This window comes from Mastomys coucha, unplaced genomic scaffold (assembly GCF_008632895.1).
Source record: "Mastomys coucha isolate ucsf_1 unplaced genomic scaffold, UCSF_Mcou_1 pScaffold5, whole genome shotgun sequence".
Classification (NCBI taxonomy): Eukaryota; Metazoa; Chordata; class Mammalia; order Rodentia; family Muridae; genus Mastomys; species Mastomys coucha.
This window is the reverse complement of record NW_022196911.1, coordinates 101,089,838-101,110,107: the sequence shown is the minus strand read 5'-3', so window position 1 is coordinate 101,110,107 and position 20,270 is coordinate 101,089,838. Positions and strand designations below refer to the sequence as shown.

The window sequence follows — 20,270 nt, the reverse complement described above, 5'->3', positions numbered from 1 at the left end:
AAAGAGAAGCCTTAACTACTAAGTCATTTCCTTAGCACCTAGCCTGGCTTTCTTTATCCATTAAATAAAAAGTTACTATATGGGCCAGCAATATTGCTTCTAGAAATGTCCTAGAAAAGTTAAAACATATATCAACACAAAGACTTGTATGTGAATACTTGCAGGACCATCCATACTTGCCCAAATTTGGAAATAATTAAATACTCATTTACCAATGAACAGATAAATAATAAATAAAATGTGATATTTCTATTATGCAAGATTATTCAGCTGGGCAGTGGTGGTGCATGCCTTTAATCCCAGTACTTGGGAGGCAGAGGCAGGTGGATTTCTGAGTTCGAGGTCAGTCTGGTCTACAGAGTGAGTTCCAGGACAGCCAAAGCTATATAGAGAAACCCTGTCTCAAAAGAAAAAAAAAAGATTATTTAGTAACAAAGTATTGGTACATAATAAGATATTATGCAATCCCATTTATAGGAACTGTTTGCAATGGGCAAATTGATGAAGATGGGTTAGTGGCTGTCCTAGTGATGTAGAAGAATTGGGGATGAGGAATGACTGGCACTGGGTATGGTGTTTCTGTGTGGGGATAACAGAAATATTCTCAAAATAATAATTGTGATGAATACACATCTGTAGCCATAGGGAACACCATCAGATCATATACTTTATTTTTTACTATATATGTGTGGGTGTTTTGTCCACTCAAACGTCTCTTCACCATCTGCATGCCTGGTGTCTGGAGGAAGAGGTCAGAAGAGGGTGTTAAGTCCGTTAAAACTGAAGTTATAGACAGTTGTGATCCACCATGTGGGTGCTGGGAACTAAGCCCAGGTCCTCTAGAAGAGCAGCCTGTGTTTTGAATCACTGTGCTAGCTCTTTAGCTCCATCACACCTTTCACTGGATTAATTATTTAGCATATGAGTTATTCTCAATAGAGTTTAACAATATTCTACTTAAATTTTTCATCTTAAACAATGAAATTAATGATCTTTCCCAATATGCTAAATGTGTCTCTCTAGTAAGTCTATTATGTCAACACATAAATGCACCTTCCCTTTCTTTTAAATTCTGATCTTATTTTTAGTTTCTTCCATTTTTCCCTTAGTGTTTTTTTTTTTTAAATAGCTTGTAGCTTCTTAATGGTATAGAGGCAGGAACAGACAACATGTATCAAGGGCTGCCTGGTTTCTTTTTCTTTCTTTTTTGTTTTTTGTTTTTTGTTTGTTCAAGACAGGGTTTCTCTGTGTAGCCCTGGCTGTCCTGGAACTCACTCTGTAGACCAGGCTGGCCTCGAACTCAGAAATCTGCCTGCCTCTGCCTCCCAAGTGCTGGAATTAAAGATGAGCACCACCACCGCCTGGCCAAAAGTGTTTCTTTCTTTCTTCCTTTTTGTTTTTGGTTTTTCGAGACAGGGTTTCTCTGTGTAACCCTGGCTGTCCTGGATCTCATTCTGTAGACCAGGCTGGCCTTGAACTCAGAAATCGGCCTGCCTTTGCCTCCCAAGTGCTGGGATTAAAGGTGAGCACCACCACCGCCCGGCTCTCTGGTTTCTTAAATAAACACTGACACTGATTAATTTTCACCCGTATCTATAATCCTTAAAATCATTCTTTAATTCTTTGCAACAATTAAAAATGTAATGCTGATAAATGAAATTCAACCTCACAAGAACCTCCCACAGGCTTACCGTCGAAGGGCAACTTTTTCATCAGCTCCTCCAGCTCCTTGTCTGTGAGCTCGATATTAAGGTTCGCCAGGACACTCCGTATATCACTGGCCTCAATCTTCTCACCTGTCAAAGGAGACTGGCTAAGGACCACAGTTCAGACTATGCGTGTGACTGCTAACAGAAGAGTTTCCTTGTAACTAAAAGTATCCCCATTTTCAGGTCAAAGACGAAAGTGAAAAGAAATCATTTTAAAACTATTGCAACAATAAACTTGTTAGGCTAAATTTATATTCATGATACAAATAAGCTACGTTTACAGTGAGTGAATAATAACATCCAGAATAAAATCTGATAAAGTTAATTTATTACATTTATTTTGAGAGTGTGTGTGCACATGTGCACATGTGTGTATGGTAAACATATGCCATGGTGCAGGGGCAGAAGACACAGGATAACTTAGAGGAGTCAATTTTCTCTTTCCACCATATGGGTCCCAGGACCTGAACTCTTCATTAGCTAAGGCAGCACACACCTTTACTTACTGAGCCACCTCATCAGGCCTAGCTTAATTTATAAAAAGATACTTATGTAAAATTTTCTTCAAAAGTAATTTTTACACGCATTTATTTTCTTCTTTACACTTGAGACAGAGTCCCTATGTGTTTAATACTAGCCTCAAAGTTATATAGTTGAGACTGGCTTGGAACCCAGTCCTGCCTCAGTCTCTATAATGCTGGATTAGAGATATGAGATGCTATGCTTAGGCAAAAAACTATTTTGATTTTTAAAAGAGAATTACAATGGATATAATGAGGACATCGAATTGATTATTTGAAGACTTGACTCTGGTTCACTGCACCTTTCTTTACTGTGTTTTCAAAGTGCCATCGAAGCAAATTATAGCATCATAAGCAACAGATTACAGAATCCCATTCCAAAACTACAGAAAAGTTTAAAACATGGAGCTGTAGAGTCAAATACTGTCAACAAGGTATAAAAATACCAGAATTTGTAAGTCAGGCATTGGGTATTGAGAAATATTACTGAAAATGAAACATTATTGAGGATAGCCCAACCCTAATTTTATAACCTTCCCACTCACCTGTAAAATCTTTCAGTTTTTGCATCATTGTTTGTAGCGACATTTTCTCATCAACTAGGAGAAGATTAAAAGATGTTACGATGTAGCAGAGACTGTGGGACTGTGTGTATCACTATTGTCTGGGCACTGTCTCCATTGCTCACATACTTCAGAAACTGCTACTGAACACACTTTCTAGGTTAACACTTTTGTCCTTACTCCCTTAACAAGATTCAAAAAGGAAGGTTCCAAGTGACATCAGCAAGGTTGATCAGCTTGAGAGGCTTAATGTCGTTTCGCATGTCTTCTTCAAAAAGGACCTAAACTATATTTTTGACTGTTTTCTAAAGGGAAGTCTCTGGTGTAATTAGCAAAAGTGTGGTAGAAATCCTGTGGGGCACGTGATCTCAGGCTGGACGAACAGGGAAAGGAAGAAAGCATTCTGAGTGTCATAGCTCCTACTTGTAATTAGTGTGGAGCTCGGTGGGGGAAACGACACCCAGGCCCCCAGCAGCCCTGCAGATGCCACAGTCTTCTGAGGAATGACCTCAGTGGGTGGCTGCTCTTTTGGGACTCATTGGTAGTGTGCATTAGTAGATTGTCTAAAAGCCTGGATTTGGCACCATCCTCTCTTTCTGCTCCTAGTTCAAGATACGGTTAGTTGTTTGGTTCCACACACACAGCTACCTTTACCGTATGTTCCATGTGGCGGTGTGGACGAGAGGTGATGCTAAGACAATATCAGACTCCGAATCTCCAAAACTCTTTTTTTTTTTTTTGCTTTTTTGCTTTTTCTCTGTGTAGCCCTGGCCGTCCTGGAACTCAACTTTGTAGACCAGGCTGGCCTCGAACTCAGAAATCTGCCTGCCTCTGCCTCCCAAGTGCTGGGATTAAAGATATGTGCCACCACCACCCGGCAAACACTCTTAAGCTATACAAAAGTTGTTCTGGGTATTTTGTTGCTATGGTAGAAAGATAACTGCCAAACTCTTCTATCAATAGACAATAACAAAATGGATAGAAAAAAAACAAAAGACTCCATGATCCTTAATATCCTCAGGGACATTCCTGAACACCTCACAATTTAATATTGCAACCCATGGAGAAATGAAAGCTTTTCCACCAAGATTTATCACAAGACACCTATCTACACTTTCATCACTTCTATTCAAAGTAGTACTGATGTGGTCATAAGAGCAGACAAGAAAAATAAACTAGAGGCGTGCATATTGGGAGGGAAGGAGAAAAACGAAGAACCAAGCACTGTAAGAAAAACACTGAATGGTGTTACATACACGTGGGGTGTAAGACAGTTGAACTTTGAGAAATAAAAGTATGTTGGCTAACAGGGCCTGGACTAGGGATGAAGTTGGGGAGACACTGGTGAAAGAATAAAATAATTCAGCTAGATAGAAGGAATGGTCAAAAGATCTGTTGTACAACAGTTAATATAGGCGCATTACATTTTTGAACATTTACTGAGAATAGAGTTTACATGTATGCCTCACAAAAAATGAAGTTATGCATAAGTTAATCAGCTGGATGCTACCATGCCACAATGTACACACACACTCAAAAGAACACTTTGTAAACCATTCAACCCAACTTCTTGTCACTTAAAATATTAAAGTCTTAAAAAGCTTCAATGATGACATAACTGGCTTATAGTATCTCAGGATTGTCTATATTGAGAGGAAAAATGACTGGAATGTTGTCTATCCCAAGAGTTTGAGCTCATAGTCAAAATGACTTTTATACCATATGGTACTCGCGAGAGCAAAAATCTCATAAACCAAAGAGTGTTTTGTTTTTTAAATAGGAATTGGATGTTCATACTCTAAAATGAACTCAGTTGCTTTGATCAATGATACAGAATAGTGACTCCTGTTTGGCAAATCTTGAGTTCTCCCTTCTCCTTAGGAAAAATGATTACACACACACACACCACACACACACACACACATACACACATACACACACACACTCGGGTTCTTTGAAGTAAACTATGATACTATTATTTGAACATATGTCCTCTTTAAAATTCATATAGAATTTATTTGCCATTTTAATAATATTTAAAGGTGAAATTAAAAAAAAATTGGTGGCATGTGTGTGCTTGTGAGTGTACATGCTATGGTGTCCATGGGGTGGTCAGTGGACCACCTTGGTTTTGGTCCTCACCTACACTGTCTGAGACAGGACCTCTAACTGGCTTTGATGCTGCCTATGCCAGGCTGTCTGACCCTCGAGCTTCTGGGGATCCTCTTGTTTCTGTCTCCCACATCACTGTAGATCACTGTAGATGTGCTGAGATGACAAACACATGCTACTGTATCCCTCTTCTACAGGATCTGGGGATTTAAATGAAGGGCCCCATGCCTGAATGGCAAGTCCTTTACCCACAGAGCTTCTCCTTATCCTGAAAATAAGGATTTTTAATAGATTAGTCCATGAGGGTTCTACCATGGAACGTTACAGCAAAAAGGCACTCTTGCATGCGGGTGTCCTAATCTAGGGCTCCACAGTCTCCCACACCGAGAGAATAAGGTTCTCTACTTTATAAATTATACAGTTATGTATAGAAGTTGGGTCTGGTTCTACTTCTCAGACCCATGCTCCCAGAAGTAAGACTCAGACTCAAAATATATTTACATATAACTTGGCCATATAGGTAGGCTCTTCTCTGACTAGAGCTAATTTAAAGTATCTCGTTTATTTTAGCTTACATTCTGCCACGTGGCTGGTTACCTGTGCTCAGGTACTACGTGTCTGTTTCCTCACACCTTTTCAGGCAAATCTGCCTAGCTCTATCCCAGAATCCTTTCTGCCTTCCGATGTTCCATCTCCTATTTCCTGCTTAAGCCATAGCCCCTCAGATTTATTATTGATAGATGCCACATCCATACAGACCTAGGAAATTGTCTCTACATCTATGCAGGTATATTACAGTGACACAAAGGAATGGAGACATTTGATATCTGATCAGATACTCACCTCCAACCTGCATGTTTTGTTTCAGATCTCTAAGCTCCGAATTTGAAAGTTTGATTCCCATATTGTCCAGAACTGTGCTCAGGTTGTTGACGTCGACTTTACCACCTAAAGGAGATGGCATAAAGAAGATTAAATGATACCCAAAGAAGACTTCTTAGATTTCCTTGATACATATACCACATTATGAATTTTGTGAGCAACGTGTCATAACTCACAAAGCTTGGATTTTGGAACCATTACCAACCCACTAAAACTATTCAAAGTCAGTTATCAAGTTAGAACACATATTACTTTCTTTGAGTTTTGACTTCAGAAACCTACACAGACTAAAATTTAAAATTGGCAACAGGTGTTCAGGGCATTTTAATAATGAAAGGAAAACATTCTTTAATTTGAACAATACACACTGCTGACTGTTAATGATTGAAATCTCAATTTTACATTATTTGCTGCTGATGAAACTCTTTGCATCACTGGTAATCACTTCTGTAATTTTTGCTATGTGAATTTGAAATGTGTTATTTCCTTTCCTGTGTGGAACATCCCCTTGCAAGACAAAACACAGGGGGCACATATACAATTGCTCTTCAGAGATGTCAGCATCCACCACTCATTGTCATGTTGGCTACACAAATATGAGGCTCACAGCCTTATTTGCACCCTCATTAGGCTTTGCACTCACCTTGGAGAGATATCACAGTCTCTAGTAACTTGTTCTTAAAGATCTTGTTATCATCTACAAAAAAAAGGGGGGGGGACAAGTTTCAGGCAATAAATACTTGGTAATTCACTAAAATTATTTCTGTAAAACTAAGATTTTATTATTTGCATGTATAAGTCTGTATGTATGTGTGTTGTGTATATGTGTGCATGTGTGTGTGTGTGAGCATGTGTGTGTTTCTTCCATCTCTTCTGTTTTATCCACTTGTAGGTAATCATTGCCTTTCCCTTCTTTAACCCCACAATCACCTATAGGAATCTATGTGGTAAGGCTAACATTGGATACCCCTTCCTTTGGATGGCATAGTTCAACATGGTTTATACTTATTCCCAAATTAAAGTTAAAAGCTTCATAGAAATTCAAGAGAATTTCCCCCGAGAATAAGTTAATATTTTAAATTTCTAGATATAGGTTTAAATTTCTTCAGTTTTAGGAAATGGGGATAATTTCAGACACATTTGTTTTTAATCCTAAAAAGCCAAAAATGCTTTTAAGTCCTCTTAGTATTTGAAATACTTACCATCAAAAGACAAATTTTCCATCAGTTTTGAAAATTCATTGTCTGTAAGCTCTATTCCCATTTTTGATAGAACACTTTTCACATGTTTGCTATCCACTTCTCCTCCTAAAAAATCAATATGCATCATCACATAGATGAATTTAAAGTTTCATCTAATGATTCTAAATAGGGACATAATCTATGACTACATTGCATGAGAGGTGCTGAACGGGAGCTGAGGTCAAACATTTCCACAAGGGTACCTGCTATTATAGCCAAATGAATTTGATCCCTAACTGCTCATAAAAGAAGGCAGATGTGGCTGGAAAGATAGCTCAGCAGCTTCTGTTTTTGCAGAGGCCCCGATTTTGGTTCATGGCACCCATGCTGGGCAGGCTTGCAACCACCTGTAACTCAGCTCCAGGGGAATACTGTGCCTCCAACTTCCTTAGGTACCCGAACTCAGAAACACACACCCACATTCACATGTACAAACACACACATCGTTAATTATTTTAAAAAGTGGCAAGGCAACTCTGAATGCAGAGATATCCACACCATGCATTTCTCTCTCTTCACTTCTAACACAAGTAACATAGTTGTATATACTAAAGTGGTATCTTCCAGGCTCATTATTAAAAGTTTTAAGTTATTTGAAGAATTTATCAAAGGTTTCTGGAAGCTATTACCTTACTAACATAGAAATTTGAGTGCTATTAACTAAAAAGAGAAAACTTACATAGAAATAAAAATATATCTGAAAGCAAGTAAAAAGCTACTGATTGGCTTTAAACACTTAACAAATGAAGTAAATGCCATAATTAACATGACTCTTAAAGGATGATAAAATATAATCACTGCTGGGTGGTATGGGGAGAGCTCTTGGTGCCACTTTAAGGATATTAGCAAGAATATATACATTGGGCTAGGACAAGGGAGTAGGCTCAGGCAAGAATTTGACATCAGGCTAGGACAAGGCTCGAGATGAATACAGCCAAGGAATGTGTTCTTTGTATCTTGAGAGGCTTGTTAAGTCCCTGACTACAGTAATGGAGAGAGGGAACCTTTGCTTACACCTTCTTGGTTCCTTACCTACTCCCTTTATGCTGTTTATGCCTTGATTGTTCCTTGACTACTTTGTCTTTGACCTAGAACTGACCCTATTCTTTCCTTGTACCTAGAATGATATATAAGCAGACTGGAGAGAAATCAATCCAGCTCAGCACTGGCTAGGATCATGTTATAATGTCTAATTGTCTTTTCTCTTTTTAACAGGGTCCTTCCCTCGAGACCCTGTTGAGTGACTGAGCTGGCTTGGTCAGTGGTGTCACACGCCTTTAATTTCAGCACTAGGGAGGCAGAGGCAGGCTGAACTCTGTTAGTTCGAGGCCAGTCTAGTCTACTAAATGAATTCCAGGGCAGCCAGGGTTATACAGAGAAACCCCATCTTTGAAAAACGAACAAACATGCAAAACCCCAAAAGAAAACAATGGAAAAATTTCTATACACGCTAAGCACTTTAGATTCACAGTTTCCCACTCACCTGCTATAGCTTTAATTATCTCCATCACCTTCTTCAGATCAACCTTCCCATTAGCTATGAGAAAAGGCACCATGAGATTAATATCATCAACATAGAAAAAGAAGCTTAAGATATATTTTTGGTGAAGGGAAATCTAATAAAAATCTCTACCATGTGAATTTCCACTTACTTATTAAATTCTTGGACCTCAAAGTAATCGCCATTAAATGGGAAGGTCAACAATACCAAGGAAACTGGGTCAGGACAAGTATACTCTCCATGGTGCTTTGGAAGCCATTGTAAGCAACTTTGAAGATACTACTGTATTTTGAAGAGTATTCCAGTAACTTCATGTATTAAGAAAGTGCTGAAGCAGGGGGTCACCAACCTAGCCTCGTATGTTCTAGTTTCCTTTCCACAGGAACTAATGTCTGGATGTATTGGTACAGATGGGGAGAGACACAGAAAGACAGATGAGATTTCATATGGAAGTTTGTAGTGAGAATTTTGGCTTCTTAAAAAACCCAGTTATGTTATGTAAATATGCTCTTATTTTAATCCTAGGTGTGGGATATAGGGCTACTTCAGATTATCCACAGCCACTAATTATGATTGTCTTGTGCTCTAGGAGGGGCATGCTTTTTGCCAGCTGTAGATAGTTTATGTTTAGAATTCTAGGGACTCTTGAGAGGGTATTAGTGCAAGAACCCCAAGAATGCCTGGAGTGGCTGCTGCTGCCCCTGGTGATGCTGGTCCCTGTGCTGCCTTCGCTACTGCTGGATTGCTGGATTGCTGGATTGCTGCATTGCTGCATTGCTGCATTGCTGCATTGCTGCATTGCTGGAACTTGATGCTCCTTACCAGCAGGAAGTAGTCTAAAAAGGTCTTTGCCCCATTTCTCCTCTTAACTTTTCTCTAGTGTTGGGGGCCTGGAAGGAATTGTGATGGAACAGGTTTGAAAGGGTGATAGATAATACAACCCAATAAAGCAGACCATAAAAGTATGGCTACAAAAATTGCATGAAGAGAAAAATCAAGGAACATTATGATGTGGAACTACAGCTGAAGGAGAAGAAAACAGGATAAGCTATGATTGTTAGTAATCAGGCACCTCCACAGCCAGCCAAGGGGCCCAGCCACAGCAGGACACATCACCACTAGCTGTTGAGAGGTGATACATTCCTTCTGTCGCACCAATGTTGCATGTCCTCCTGCTGTGCATGCCCTGATAGAAAGCCCCATTCCTCCTCTCCCCCTCCCCTTTCATCCTCTACTGTATCCTCTGCCCCCTTCCTGAATAAACCTCCCATGTGAGACCTGTTGCATGGTCTGACTTTATGGATCCCTCCACATAAATCCTACATTTGGTACCTTGACTTAGATAGGAGATCCCAGTGCTTGTGCGCTCCAGCATGGGGTGAGACCACATGCTGTGACTCTCCCCAGTCTGCCTGCTACAGGTTCAACTTTCCTGCTACCTGATTGCTGGGCTTCCATATTTAACACCAACTGATTGGTGAGTTTTCCTCTCCCTGGTCAGTATAAACGCTTCCCTGGATCTGAGGGAGTGATGGTTGAGCATCCTGAACCCCTCTGGTGGCCAGGGGGGTGGAGGCACCCCTGGCCATGGTCTTTACGACCTCGGCCAGCTCTTCTTACTGATGCTTGCCACAGACCTTTTCCCTTAGGTGAGACTTCACTCTTCTCCAGGCACAGTTCTTTTTTTCTCATAAATCTCGGTACTAGGTGAACCATGTCTCCTTGGGCACCTTGCCATGGTCTCTGCCCAGCCTCATGGTGACCTGGCTGGTCAGTTTGTACCAGGTAGGTTCTATTCCTACCTGTGATCTTGGGACACCTTGGGCTCAGGCCTGACTCCTTTCCTCGCCCATGGGAACTGCATCTTCGACTATACTTTCAAGCTCCTTGTTGCGATGCCTCTTGGAGAACCTCAGATCTTTATATGTAGACACCTGATTTAAAGGCGTCTAAACTCATACATCTTTGCAGCCAGACTTGGCCATGATATCGATTAGATAATGACTCTAAATGGCAGCCTAATGGTACTTTTGATCCCATTATTATAAGGGATCTTTACAATTTTTGCCAGTAATCTGGTAAGTGGAAGGTTTCCTATGCTCAGGCTTTCTCTGATCTTTGCTCCAAACCTTCTCTCTGTTCTTCCTGTTCCGCCACTCAGCTCCTTCTTGCTAGGAAATCTCAACCAGAAGAAACCCTCACTAAGCTTGATCCTGTTAATGAGCTTCCTCCTTGCTGTCCCTAACTGACAGCTCTCCCAGCTCCCTCTCTGGCTTCTTCAGCCTCCTCTCCTCCTTCTCCAGCTACAGACTGCTCTAATTGTCCCACTCTGGCACCAACTTTCATCCCACCAATGGTTTTGATCCGTGTCCACTCTCCTTCTGCAGCAAAACCCCCTCCTTCTTCTCCCACCCAGGCTAACTCAGGCTCTGTTCTTCCTTTGTGGAAGGTAACTGGGGCGGTTGGTGGTACATGTTCTCTTTTCGTTAAGGGAACTTTCTCATAAAGAAAAAAAGACTGGGATCTTATACTTCTAACCCCTTCACCTTTATTAAAGAATTTCAGTATATCACTCAATTTTATAATCTCACCTTCCACGACACACACACACACACACACACACACACACACACACACACACGCACACGATTCTCACTGACAACCTATTTCCTGAGGAACATAGGTGAGTTTACAAACAGGGAAGGGCACGTGCAGATGAAATATACACCAAACCAATGCAGCAAACCTGATTGGATCTGAGGTGGTGCCTGACCAGGATCCTCAGTGGAATTATAATACCCCAGGTGGTGTTTTAGCTAGAGATGTTTTCAGCTTGCCTCCTGGCTGGTTTCCAAAGGCTGCCCTTAAACCAGTGAATTATGAAAAGCCCCAAAAGGTCATCCAGGACAAACATGAAAACCTGTCTCAAATTTTAGAACACCTTACAAAGGCCCTCTTCGATTATATGAAGCTAGACCCTGAAAATCCAGAGTAAACAACTCCTGAAGGCTTACTTCTTTCTTAAGGCTGGAGCTACCCCGATATTAGGACCAAGCTTAAAAGCTTGGAGAGATGATCCCTGACTCCACAGGCATAATTCTTAGTGCTGGACTTTAAGGTGTCCCATGGGAAAGATGAAAAAAATCCCACAAGCAAAAATACCAACTGCTGGTCAAAGCTGTTCAACCAGCTTCAGTGACTTCCCAGGCTCCTTTGCCTCCTAAGGCTCGAGGACCACCAGATCAGGGACCACTGAATCTTGCTTCAAGTATGGTCAGGAGAATCAGTGGGCCCGGGTCTGCCATAATCCCTGCAAGCCACTGGGACTGTGTCCAAAGTGCCATCAAGAGGGACACTGGGCTGTTGATTGCCCTCATGTCCCTTGTGGTGCAGGGATATCACTCCCAGACCACACTCCAAACGATCTCCTAGGCCTGGCCATGGATGACTGAGGGGGACCTAGTCCCTTGACCTGGCCACTGTCATCTCTAACAGGAAGCCCCATTTCCTTCCTTCCTGTGCCACTTACTTGGTCCTGGCAGAGTTTTGGGGAACCCAATTTTCCTTCCCGGTTTCCTATTGTCAGGGTAGGGGACAGCCTTATCAACCTCACCAGACACCTGGTTTTATTTTCATTCCCACCCTTTTCTGGTGGTGTCAACCTGACCCATCCCCTTATTGGGAAGGGATCTTCTGGTTAAAGTGGGAGCCTCCATTCATTGCTCCCTCCATTCACCTGACCTCAAACTCACCAGCAGCTCTTCTCTTCCCTACTCAATCTACTGGTTCTAACATATCATTTCCTTCACCAGCCTCTCAGGTGGTCCCCCAAGTCTGGGATGCTCAAAGCCCTTCTATCGCTAAACACTATTCCCCCATTGTCATTCAATTACAAGACCTTACCTAGTACATCACCCAAGTTCAGTTCCCTCTCTCTCTTCAGAGTTTCAGTGGACTTAAGCCTATCATCTCTGACCTAAGGACAAAACTTCTTCACCCCATTTCTTCCCTTTTTAACACCCTTGTACTTGCAGTTAAGAAGCCCAGTGGGGCCTACCCCCTGGTTCAAGATCTCTGGCTCCTCAATTCTGCAGTGGTCTCCTTCTACCCTGTTGTGGCTAACCCTTATATACTTCTTTCTACTCTCCTCTCAGGGGCCTCCCATTTCTCAGTCCTGGATCTTAGGGACACATTCTTCTCTATCCCCCAAAACACCTAGTCACAAAACATCTTTGCTTTTACTCGGACTGACCCTGACACCCACTTCTCTACCCAACTTAACTGGACTGTGCATGGGTTCTAGGCTAGCCCACAACTATTTGGCCAGGCCCTGGATTCTGATCTACTCTCTTTATGCTTCCCTGAGTCTAAGCTTATATAGTATGTAGATGACATTCTCCTCTGAAGTCCATCCCTATAGATCAGCTAAACTAATACCCCTGCTCTTCTAAATTTCTTGTCCAGTGAGACTACGAAATCTCATCCTCTAAGATCCAACTGTCCACCCTCCTTGGGACTAACAATTACTCCAATCCACAAAGCCATTATCTTAAACAGGAAACACCCAATCTAATCTCTAGCAGTCCCCTCCACTAAAGAGGAGATTTTATCATTCCTAGGAAGAGTTGGCTTCTTATGCTCCTGGATCCCTTCCTTTTCCCTCCTTGCCTACCCCTTATATGAAGCAGCCTTAGGCTCCTCACATGAACCCCTTTCAAACCTATCTCTAAGCCCTTCCAAAGCTTTTAACAGGCCCTCCTTCAGCCCCTAGCCTTATACCTCCCAGACATAACCCATCCCTTATACCTCTATTTAACAGAAAAAGAGAGAGATGCCCTTAGGGTCCTAGGTCACCAGAACATTCCTTTGCACTGTAGATTACCTGTCAAATAAATTAAACCTAACCACCCAGGGATGGGCACCCTACATAAGTATTTTAGCAGTTGCTGAGCTCATTATTCACAAATCCAAAAAACTAACATTTGGGTCACCTGCCACTTTCTTCTCTTCTCACAACCTGTCCCAGGTTTTAACATAAAAAGGCTTACAAACACTACCTCTCTCCAGGGTTCTTTCTCTCCAGGTAGCACTAATAGAAGATTCTATATTTACTTTCCAATCAAGCCAAGATCTCGATATCTCAAATTTTCTTCCCTAACCAAACACTGTCTACTCCTTATCTCATTCTTATAGTGTAACCTTAGAGCTACTACTGCTCCATCCCTCACACATATAGCAGGGCACATTGCCGCAGGCCATCTGTACCTGGTACATAGATGATAGCTCCTTTATATGTGAAGGAGCCTGAAGAGCTGGCTATGCCATAGCGTCAGATACTAAGGCCTAGACCCTCCCTGCCTACACTACTAATCAACAGGGTGAACTAATAGCCCTTACTTGTTGTGGATATCTCTGGAGCTACTTGTAATTTGATGCTAATTCCATTCTCCTGTGAAGGAGAGAATGAGTCACACTCAGGTGACTTCCTGTAAACCTTCTTCCCACCTTAATTTGTAAAATAAAGTCTAGAGCCAGTGATTGGGCAGAGGAAGGGAAGGTGGAGCTGATAGTTGAGAGAGAGAAGAAGATGTGGGAGAGAGAGAGGATGATGGAGGAAGAGGTGGAAAGAAAGCAGAGCAGAAGCATGTGGCCTGGAGAAACCACAAGTTATAAGGGGTCTCATAGATGGGGAAGATGGTAGTGTAGTGGTAGATCTGCCCAATCTAGGTGCACAGTTTGCATTCATATTAATTGAGTTGTGTTTTCATTGCCGGGGGATATTTGGGTTGGAGATTTACTGTAACACTTACTCACCTTCCAATTGGCATAGGGACAATCACTAAACATCTACACAGACTAAGAATGCCTTCCATATCCATGTTCCATGCTGCCATCTGGAGAGAGCATGGGTTACTTACAGCAAAAGGAGGCTCAATAACCAATGCAGACCAAGTTATGACCATCCTAAAACCCTCCTACCTCCCCACAGCTATTGGAACTGTCCAGACCAACAACTCCATCATCCCTACCAGGCTGACAAGGCAGCTAGAGCTATGGCCCTTGGAGGCCCAGACTCATTACATTCACCACAAGACATTCTCACACTACAATGCACATCCCTCCTGTTATTCTGTCCTATCTACACCAGCTCCTTTATCCTAATAGCCAAGCCTCATCTCACTTTGTTAAAGCCCAACTACAGCCTACCCCTGATGACTTGCATTTCTTAAGGTCTATCGCTGCCACTTGTGAAATCTGTCAGATGTCAGACCCCAACTGCAGCTATCATAGCCCCTCTTTTCTACCCACCATGGTAGATGCCCCCTCCTTGGGACTGACTGGAAACTTGACTTTACCCACATGTCCACAGTTAAATGTGTCAGGTACTTCCTGGTCTTGGTGGACACCTTCTCAGGGTGGGTGAAGGCATTCCCCACCACCAGCAAAAAGGCTCATAGAGTCTCTGATCTCCTTTTCTGAGAGATCATCCCCTGATTTGGAATCCCTGCCTCCCTCTAGTCAGACAATGATCCTGAATTCACCTCCCAGGTTTCTCAAACCTTATTGAAAGCCCTCAACATCCCTTGGTATTTTCATATCCCATACCATCCTAGTCCTCAGGAAAGACAGGACAGACTAACATTTCCTTTAGAAATATCCTTATCAAACTGTCACAGGAACTTCACCTTGACCTCTCACTCTTTGAGCTCATGTATGAACAACCAGATCTGACTCCTGGTCTTTCATCCAAATCTTTTCCCCTCCCTGATCACCACTCACTCCCTTACTCTGTCATCTCTGCTTCCTCCTATGGAACTTTACTGACCACTGTCTACCAAGGCCACACACTAACTCCTGTCCACTCTCTATCAACATTGGTGATCAGATCCTTCTCTACACTCTAGGCCATCATCCCTCACCCCTTTCTTCTAAATGTCAGGGTTCCTTCAAAGTGATTCTTGTGACCTACAGCTGCTAAGCTTGAGGGACTCCCTCATTGGATTCACCTATCTCACCTTAAGCCCTTTATCCCCCCACCTCAGAATAACTTCCCTTCTTACACATCCACACCAGCAGGACCCTGCTCCCTTAATCGTCAGAGGATGCTGAGACCAGCCACCTGGTCCCCAGTACCAGAAGAATGAAGCTTCACTCTGGCAGCAGTGCTCCACCCTACTGATCAGATATGGACTTTTTTTTTTCTTCTCTCCCTCTTGCTTGTTTCAAGCCAGGTTAACCCTTACATATAGAGATTCTAAAATCAAAAAAACTCTCATTCAGAACAGTCTCTGAATAGGGTTGGAAAGTGTTGTATAGCTGATGCCAAGAGCCCATTAAAATTCCCATCACCCCATATCCACCTTTCTTGCTGTATATTGTGACCTTTTTGTTTGCTTCCTCTTTGACCAGATACAAAGTTACTATAAAGAATCACCAGACAGATATGGAGGCTCCCCCTACTGGTCTTACCAATTACATTTGCCAATGCAGAGAAAAATTAGCTCCTCTATCTATACTACAAGACCCTCTTCTTCCATATCTGGAATCCCAGGTGGGAAATGGACATTGTTGGTAAACTCTATGGTCACGCCAACCCTGGACTCCCAATAAGCATGATTAATATCCAGAGAAATTACCTAACCTCTGAAGACAAGGGAAGTGGTAGAGATTATTAAGCTCTCTTCCGAGGTCATTACTTCTTTGACACCCTCCCTCCTAAATAATACAAACTTGTCATTTCATCTCCTGCTTCAGATTCTGACCTCCGCCTATCAGCTCCTTAATGCCACCCAACCTGGCTGCTTTGGAGATTTCTGGCTGTGTGTGTGTGTGTGTGTGTGTGCGCGCGCACCTCCTGGGATTAGCTTACAACTGCCACTTACAGCTTCTCCAGTGACTTTGTCAAATAACTTTACTTCGCCTTTCACCAACTGCCCTGACCCTGGGGTTGCCATGACTCCATACCTTTTTATATTACCCTCTTTGACATGGAAAACTGTTTTAAGGCATCTGGGACATGTTACATAGAGGCATTAATTTCCCCAGACTGCAACAAAATCGAAACTCTCAATACTTCATCTCTGCCCCAGTGCCCTACAGTCCATAACACCTCAATTCTTTGTGGTACTCCAATCTATCATTGCCTACTTTCCAATTGATCAAAAATTTGCACACCGATGCCTCTCTTTCCCAAGGTAGGGGTGATACATAGAGAAGAGCCCCTACTGATCCCGGTCATGGACTCACTGTGGCCTTGTCTTGCATGTCCTCCACCTGTGCATTCGCCATATCTCCTGGATAGAAGGCCTCATTCCTCTTTCCCACTTCCCCTTTCCCCTCTACCTCTACAAGAGGCAGCCTCTGTATCCCCTCCCACCTTCCTGAATAAACTTTCCACATGAGACCTGTAGCATGGCATGACTTTATGGATCCCACAACACAGATCTAACAATGATGTCAGAGGAGCAGAAGGAACTAGAAGGTACCCTGCACTACCACCAGAACCATCAGAACTTCAGATTTCACCAATAGGAGAAGGAACGAGTGGAAGAGTGCGTCTATTGATTTCTCTAAAGATTTTCATACTAATATAATCTGTGTGCACATGAGTGAGCATGTGTGTGTGTGTGTGTATGTGTGTGTATGTGTGTGTGTGTAAGAGAGGATCTCCCTATGTAGCTCTATGTATTCCAGGTTAGCTTGGAACTCACTATATAGACTATGATAGCCTCAAATTCACAGAGATCTGCCTGCCTCAGACTCCTGAGTACTGGGATTAAAGGCATTTTAGCAATTCTTATAGAAGCCAGCTGATTTTGTTTAATTATAATAAAGACCCAGATATACTCTTACTTTATTATTAGTTTCTCCAAATTTTCTAATATGTATCTGTCACCAATTACATCTATTTAAAAATAGATTAGATGTAACACAAAGATAAGAGGATATCCTGGGGCTATTTGTATCACTTACAGTCCACAGGTAGGTCTTCGGACAGCTTTGCAAATTCCTCTTCACTGAGATTGATTCCCAGACTTTTCAGGACATTGTCCAGGTTATTTATATGAACCTTTCCCTCTTAGGAAAAAGATAACACGGGAATAAAAAAGGTGTATTTTTACTAACATCTTCCATATGTAAACTCATTATTAGCATCTTTATTGACTAAAGTGGTTTTAATGGCACTAACTTACTAAGCTGAAATCATGTTTCCAAGAATCCCATTTTCTATACATGTTTTTATTTTTTTCTTCTGTGATTCGACTTGAACCCAGGGCCTCACACATGTTAAGCTCTACCTCTGAGTCACACCCACAGCCTTTCTGTATAGCCTTCAGGTAGTATTTGTCCAAGAGAAACATGCATAATTGCAGAGCAGAAATGAAGTTGCAGGTCGCTACACTCTGTGCAACTTTCTACTTACATCTACTGTGTCTACTGATGCAGAGAGTGTTTGCATGGGGCTATCTGGCTGCTTCCTAGGGCAGTGAAGCAGCCATCTTAGAAGTGTAATATTCTTGTCTCATTTGTACAGATACCTTCACTGTACAGTTCCATGGTATATCTGCATGAAAGTCACAAGTGAAATGATTTTGGGTTCATGACTAGGAGCAGAGGCCTCAGCCCTCAGAGCCCTTCAGCAGATCTCACGATTTCATGGCTTAATATTGTAATAAAACTCTTGGCTATGCTGTTCCTAGTAATTATGTGTTCCTAATCAAATTCTAAGTAATACAATGACCATAAATTACATTAAAATAAAATGTATTTATGCCTTGAAATTCCAAATAGGCTTGTCAAACTACACATAGAAAGTCAATAAAATAGTTCACAATATGTGCTGTTTGTTGTAAGGTAAATAGAAATAGTCTTTTAATTTTTTTGTCTATTGTATGCATGAAATGTGTGTCTTAGTGTATGTTAGTGTAAAGAAAGTGTGTTAGTCTCTGCTTTTCCTGCTTGCCTTGTGGGACTAAGCAACTGCTAGATCCTTGGACTTCCATTCACAGCTGCTGCTGACCATTGTTGGGAGTTGGACTACAGACTGGTATCCGGGTCCATTGCACACCAGGCTGGACTGGACGGAAGCTTAGCCTGCTGGAGGTTCAAAGCAGTCCCCTCAAGTTAGTGGAATTGTTGGTGACAAAAGTCTTAAACAGGGTCCTGAGCAGACCTTGGGCGCAAACTCTGCAGCCAGTCCCACAACACCCAGAGGAAGCTCCACTCCTAGGCACTCTAACACATCCAGGATCAGAGGTGAGGAGGACACAACATCTGTCCCAACACCAGGAGTAACTGGGACCAGGGGGACCAGGCACACAGGAACTCTGCCAGCCCAGTGGCTCAGGTTCCTTCCAGTATGTCTGAGCAGACCTTGGGTGCAAACTCTGTAGCCAGTCCCATGACACCCAGAGGAAGCTCCACTCCTAGGTGCTCTAACAAGTCCAGGGTCACAGTATCCCAGAATCACAGGATCCCAGAGACAGCTTGACTCTAAGGAGTTCTTACACAACCAGGATCACAGGAAGGACAGGCTCCAATCAGATTTAGCAAGAGCAGGTGGCACTAGAGATAACCAGATGGTGCGGGGTAAGCATAAGAATATAAGCAACACAAACCAGGGTTACTTGGCATCATCAGAACCCAATACTCCTACCATAGCAAGTCCTGGACATACCATCACACTGGAAAAGCAAGATTCAGATATAAAATCATTTCTCATGATGATGATATAGGACTTTAATAAATAAATAAATAAATAAATAGCACCCTCAAAGAAATACAGGAGAACAACAGGTAAACAGCTAGAAGCCCTTCAAGAGGAAACACAAAAATCCCTTAAAGAACTAAAGGAAAACACAATAAAACAGGTGAAGGAAATGAGCAAAACCATCCAGAATCTAAAAATGGAAATAGAAACAATAAAGAAATCAGAAAGAGAGACAACCCTGGAGATAGAAAACCTAGGAAAGAAATCAGGAGTCATAGATGCAAGCATCACCAACAGAATACAGGAGATAGAAGAGAGAATCTCAGGAGCAGAAGACACCATAGAAAACATTGACACAACAGTCAAAGAAAATGCAAAAAGCAAAAAGCGCGTAACTCAGAATATCCAGGAAATCCAGGATGCAATGAGAAGACCAAACCTAAGGATAGGCATAGAAGAGATTGAAGGCTCCCAATGAAATGGGCCAGTAAATATCTTCAACAAAATTATAGAAGAAAACTTCCCTAACCAAAAGAAAGAAATGCCCATGAACATACAAGAAGCCTACAGAACTTCAAATAGACTGGACCAGAAAAGAAATTCCTCCTGTCACATAATAATAAAAACACTAAATGCACTAAACAGAGAAGGAATTTTAAAAACATTAAGGGAAAAAGGTCTAGTAACATATAAAGTCAGGCCTATCAGAATTATATCAGACTTCCCACCAGAGACTATGAAAGCTAGAAGACCCGGGGCAGATGTTATACAGATCCTACAAGAACACAAATGCCAGCCCAGGCTACTATACCCAGCAAAACTCTCAATTACCATAGATGGAGAAAATAAGATATTCCATGACAAAACAAAATTTACACAATATCTTTCCATAAATCCAGCCCTAGAAAGGATAATAGATGGAAAACATCAACATAAGGAGCAAAACTACACCCTAGAAAAAACAAGAAAGTAGTCTTTCAACAAATCCACACAAACCTAATTCCACCTCTTACAACAAAAACAACAGGAA

The 20,270-nt window shown here is 41.9% G+C and overlaps 1 protein-coding gene across 2 annotated transcripts in view; it reads right to left on the bottom strand.

The window, feature by feature from the left end:
- The window catches only part of Efcab3 (EF-hand calcium binding domain 3), a 316,604-nt gene that overhangs the window by 170,726 nt on the left and 125,608 nt on the right, over window positions 1–20,270 (bottom strand). For both annotated transcript variants that reach the window (XM_031352655.1, XM_031352656.1), the window contains exons 67-73: window positions 17,503–17,607; window positions 8,512–8,565; window positions 6,990–7,094; window positions 6,431–6,484; window positions 5,749–5,853; window positions 2,776–2,829; window positions 1,692–1,796 (exon numbers count right to left, since the gene is read on the bottom strand). In XM_031352655.1, the coding sequence (XP_031208515.1) occupies window positions 1,692–1,796; window positions 2,776–2,829; window positions 5,749–5,853; window positions 6,431–6,484; window positions 6,990–7,094; window positions 8,512–8,565; window positions 17,503–17,607 (582 nt within the window). The remainder of the gene's footprint in view (window positions 1–1,691; window positions 1,797–2,775; window positions 2,830–5,748; window positions 5,854–6,430; window positions 6,485–6,989; window positions 7,095–8,511; window positions 8,566–17,502; window positions 17,608–20,270) is intronic.